The sequence below is a fragment of the Solanum lycopersicum genome, chromosome 8, assembly GCF_036512215.1.
Source record: "Solanum lycopersicum chromosome 8, SLM_r2.1".
Taxonomy (NCBI): Eukaryota; Viridiplantae; Streptophyta; class Magnoliopsida; order Solanales; family Solanaceae; genus Solanum; species Solanum lycopersicum.
Genome location: NC_090807.1, coordinates 42,515,917 through 42,521,171, shown reverse-complemented (window position 1 = coordinate 42,521,171; position 5,255 = coordinate 42,515,917). Strand labels below are relative to the sequence as shown.

The following is a 5,255-nucleotide window of genomic DNA, read 5'->3' as shown; positions in this document are numbered from 1 at the left end:
CATCTTAATATTATGCAAATGATCAAATATTGGGCATAAAAAATAAATATTGGCTTATAAAGACTTCATGCCTAGTTTAACAAGAATGGATAGAAAAACATGTTAGTAGGGTAGCCAAATCATCTCCTTATTCTTTTGGATAACTTACTTGAAAATGGACTAAAATTAATGATTGTACTCATAATTATAACATAGAATTAAACGATATTATTAAACTACACAACAAAAAGAAGAAAAGAGTAAAAAATAAACTAAGTCTGGGGAGACGAGCTCTCCTCCTAAAGGGAATGAATTAAATTTTGCTCGAGTTGTTCTAAAATTATGTCAATGATTCCAAGGTCTTATGTTCATATAGAAAATGAATTATGTCATTTAAATTCATTAAAATATGTCATATTTATAACATTATTCATATTAAACGAAATAGGAAACTAAACTGACTTTACTTTGCAAAAATTGCTTGTTTCTATAGGAAGAGCTTTCCTTGATAGCCCTTATGTTTTTATGTGCATACAACCATACTTAGTAAAAGTATTTACTAACCCATATACAATTACTATTTTTATATGTGCAGGTCCTTGAAGCGGGTTGGTGTTTTGACTAGTACTCAAGACTTTGGTAGGTCCTCTTATGTTCGAGGATGCGTACGCTTTATTCTATAGCTTTAGTAGATTATAAATAGCTAGTGGATATTGTCCCTAGTGTTTCCTTTCAAACATTTGTTCAAGCTTTTGTATTAAGACCTGTTTGGAAACTATTTAACCTGTTAATAGATGGTTTTTTATTTTGAACTGTTAGTATATTACACCTATTCAAGAATAATAAGAAATGTAAGTACACTTCAGTAAAGTAAAAAAGTTTTAAATTTTCCACAAAATTTAACTAGATAATTATGATGAAAGCTAAGAAGAGTCTTGTCTGCGACCTTTGAGAGGTTAACGACGCCGGTCTCATCAATGGCATAGAACTCGGGTCTGAAAAAGTTGGTATCAGAGCTTAAAGTTAAACTACCTAGGAACTATGTCTCAAAACAACTATGTTGCGTAGTTTCTAGCTTATGGTTGTGCAACACAACAATGACTTAGAGACTTATTGATATTAAGAATATTTCTTTCTTCTAGTCTTTATCGTACAGTATAGAGATTTGACATTTATTGTTAGTCTAGCATCTAACTTCCGTATTGTGTTCATGTGTAGAAAAATGAACACAAGAAGAAATATAGGCAAGAGAGTTGGACAAGCAGTTGCTGGGGGAAATAAAGCTCCTCTTCAAGACCTAGCTAATAAAGTGCAATGACATGTCAACCCAGCTGCGTTGACAAATTGAGAAGTAAGAGCAGTACTTGTTCAGATGGCCTAAGCCATCACTGCTTAGGCATAGGCTATCACAGCCCTAGCAACTAGAGAGGGTGTTCCAAGGGAGAACCCAAGATTGTACCAGGATGAATCCTCCAGTCTATTTCGGCTCCTGAACAAATGATGATCCTTACGATCTTGTAGAAGATGTCAACAAGATTCTCTGTACTATCGGTGTGAATAAAGAGGAGAAGGCTAAGTTTGCTTCATACTAGATCAAAGATGTGGCTCAGTTATGGTACAAGATATGTGTTGATGGCCAAGTACTAGGAGAAGTCCCAATCACTTGGGACATTCTCAAGACTGTATTATTGGAAAATTTCTTTCCTCAAGAGTACATAGAGGCTAAGGCTGAGGAGTTCATCAACCTACTATAAGGAGGTATGTCAGGCAAGGAATACTCCTTGAAGTTTGTTAAACTTTCCAAATATTCTTCATCCGTAATGTCTAGAAGCAAGGATAAGATGAAAAGGTTTGTGACTACTGTATGGGTGGATCTGGAGGAGGAGTTTCGGGCAGCCATGTTGCATGAAAACATGGACCTTGGTAGGTTGATTTTACATGAACAACAGGTTGAGGAGAGTCATCGAATGAAGATAGTCAAAAAAGGCAAAAAGCCTGGGCCATCAGATCATATTTTCTCAAGCACTTGTAATAGTTCGTTGGGAGTCATGGACAATCCCAAAGAGGACAAGTCTGGCCCCAAGAAGTGAAATGATAGAAATGCCCAGCGTGACAGAAAGTCGTGAGGTAAAAGGGGTCGTTTGCATGAAGGCGAGTGCATGGTAGGTTCTAATGCCTTCTATGGGTGCAGTATGAGTGGGTATATGATGAGGGACTGCCAACATGTGAAGAATCAGGCAAAGACAGATACTCAGCCTCGGCCTAATCCTACTGCTACAGCCATACCTCCCAAGAGGAACAATATCTATTCTTTGAAAGGTAGAGAGGAGCTGGAGAAGTCAGCTGATGTGGTAACAGGTACATTGTATATCTTTTCTTTTCCTGTCTATGCATTGTTAGATCTAGGATCCACCTTGTCTTTTGTTACTCGTCTTGTTGCTTATAAATTTGTCTTGCTTCCTGAGATCTTGCATGAATCTTTTATAGTGAGTACTCCGATAGGAGATAGAATTAGAGCTGAAAGAGTATATAGAGATTGCCCAATAATTGTTCCTAATATAGTTACCTATGCTGACCTTATAGAATAACCATGCTTGACTTTTATAATTTTGGGTATGGATTGACTTCATAAATTCTATGGTATCGTAGACTGTCAAAATAGGGTAGTAAGGTTTCAGCTCCCTAATAAGTTAGAGCTTCACTGGGAGGGGTGTAGTTAAAATGAAATAAGCCAAATAGTTTCCCATCTAAAATACAATAAGATGTTATCTAAGGGGTATTTATACAACTTAATACGAGTCAATGAGTTAGAAAATGAATTTCCTTCCATAGACTTTATATCCATTGTGACTGAGTTTCAAGATGTCTTTCTGGAAGAATTACCAGGATTTCCTCTTGAACTCAAAATTGACATTATTGTTGACTTATATTTCAACACCAAACAAATTTTCTTTCATCCCTATAGAATGGCTCCAGTTGAACTCAAATATTTGAAGATGTAGTTAAAGGATCTACTTGAGAAGGGCTCCATCCAGCCAACCATATCCCCATTGGGTGTTGTAGTGTTGTTCATTAAGATAAAGGATTGAACCCTTAAAATGAATATTAATTATCGACAAATCAACAAAGTCACTATAAAGAACAAATTCCCTCTTCCCAGATTTGATGATCTATTTGGTCAGCTCCAAAGTTTCTTTTCTAAAATAGATATCCGATCAGGGTACCACCATATTTGACAGAGACAACAAGACATTTCTAATACTGCCTTCCGTATTAGGAATTGGAATTTTTAGTTTCTTATCATGTCATTTGGTCTCATTAACGCACTAGCTGAACTTATGGACCTTATGAATAGGGTCTTCCATGAATGCCTTGATTCTTTTGTCATAGTATTTAGAGATCACACCCTCATATACTTTAAGATCGGAGAAGAGCGTGACCATCATTTGAGAATGACATTGCAAATACTAAGGGACATTAGTTGTATGCATAATTTACCAAATCTGAGTTTTGCCTGATATAAGTTACCTTCATTTGGGTTGTGGTGTCCGACCAGGGTGTAGAGGTTAATCCGAGGAAGATTGAGTCAGTAAAGAACTAGACAAGACCCCTCACTCCTACAGACATCTGGAGTTTCTTGGGTTTGGCTATTTATTATCGCATGTTTGTTAAGGGATTTTTCGTTGTTGTTGCTCCATTGAAAGCATTAACTAAGAACAAAGCAATGTTTGAGTGGTCTGAAACTTGTAAAAAGGGCTTCCAAGATCTCAAAGACCAACTCATTTAAGCCTATTTCTCACATTATTGAGGATTTGATAAGGGTATGTGGTGTACTATTATGCTTCCTGAGTAGGTTTGGGATGTGTTCTTATGTAGGATGGCAAGGTGATTTCATATGTATCAAGACAGTTGAAATCCAAGAGGAGAATTACCCTACCAATGATCTTGAGTTAGATGTTGATGTACTTGGGTTAAAACATCAATGAAATTACTGATATTGTATACATGTTGATGTATTTACTGACCGTTAAAGTCCTCGGTATGTTTTTAAAGAGAGAATAGAATCTTCGTCAGAGAAAATAGCTAGAGCAGCTCAAGGATTATTACATGAGTGTCCACCATCAGCAAGGTAAGGCCAATGTAGTGGACGATGCTTTTAGCCGATTGAGCATGATCAATGTGTCTCAAATTGATGATGCGAAGAAGGAGCTTGTTATAGAGGTACACCAATTGGCTAGGTTAGGTGTACAACTTGTTGATATACAAAGTGGAGGTGTTTCAGTTCATTCTCTTTTTGAATCATCATTTGTTGTAGATGTTAAATCGAAGCAACATCTCGACCCAGTATTCATGGAGTTGAAAGGCTCATTGTTAAGTAAGTTGTTGAATGAATTATTATCTCTATGGGGGATAGTGTTTTTAGATACCAGGGAAAATTATGTTTGCCCAATATTGATAATCTTATACCAAATATTATTGAAGAATCTCATGGCTTCAGGTATTCAATTTATCAAGGATTCACCAAGAATATCATGATCTCAAGGAGATCTACTAGAGTGAAGGTATGAAAGTGGATATTTCAATGATTATCATGGAGTGCCCCAATTGCAAATAGGTTAAGGCCTAACACCTTAATCCATGAGGTCTTACATAGTCAATTAAGATCCCAACATTGATGTGGGTGGCAATTAAAATAGACTTTGTGGTTTGTGTGCCTAGGATCAGGAATTTGCATAATTCCATTTGGGTCATTGTTGACAGGATGACTAAGTCTGCTCACTTCATTCATGTAAAGTCTACATACAAGGCAGATGATTTTACAGAGTTGTATATTGATTAGATAGTGAGGTAACATGGGATCCATTTATCTGTCATTTCGGATAGGGTATCATAGTTCACTTCTCACTTTTGGAGATCTTACAAAAAGAGCTTGGGTACAAAGGGGAAGCTGAGTACTGCTTTTCATCCTCAAATGGATGGAGAAGCAGAAGAGTACCATTAAGACCCATGAAGACATACTGAGAGCATGTGTTATTAAGTTCAATAATAACTAGAATTGCAATATTGGGATTGTGTTTTTTTGAAGCACTGTATGGAAGGAGATGTAGGTCCCAAGTTTGTTTGTTTGAGGTAGGGAAGTATTTTATCCTTGTCCTTGAGATCATACATGAGTCTATGTAAAAGGTGAGAATGATAAGGGATAGATTGGGTACTACATATACTCGTAAAAAACCTATGCTGATAAAAAGAAGAGGGCTCTTGAATTTGAGGTAGAT

At 36.5% G+C, this 5,255-nt stretch overlaps 1 protein-coding gene across 1 annotated transcript; it reads left to right on the top strand.

Moving 5' to 3' along the window:
* Nucleotides 1-1,799: 1,799 nt before the first annotated feature.
* On the top strand, nt 1,800-2,567 carry LOC101244396 (uncharacterized). The gene is made up of 2 exons (XM_004244857.1): nt 1,800-2,065; nt 2,171-2,567. Exons 1-2 carry the CDS (start codon nt 1,800-1,802, stop codon nt 2,565-2,567), a joined length of 663 nt encoding a protein of 220 aa, XP_004244905.1.
* Nucleotides 2,568-5,255: the final 2,688 nt, after the last annotated feature.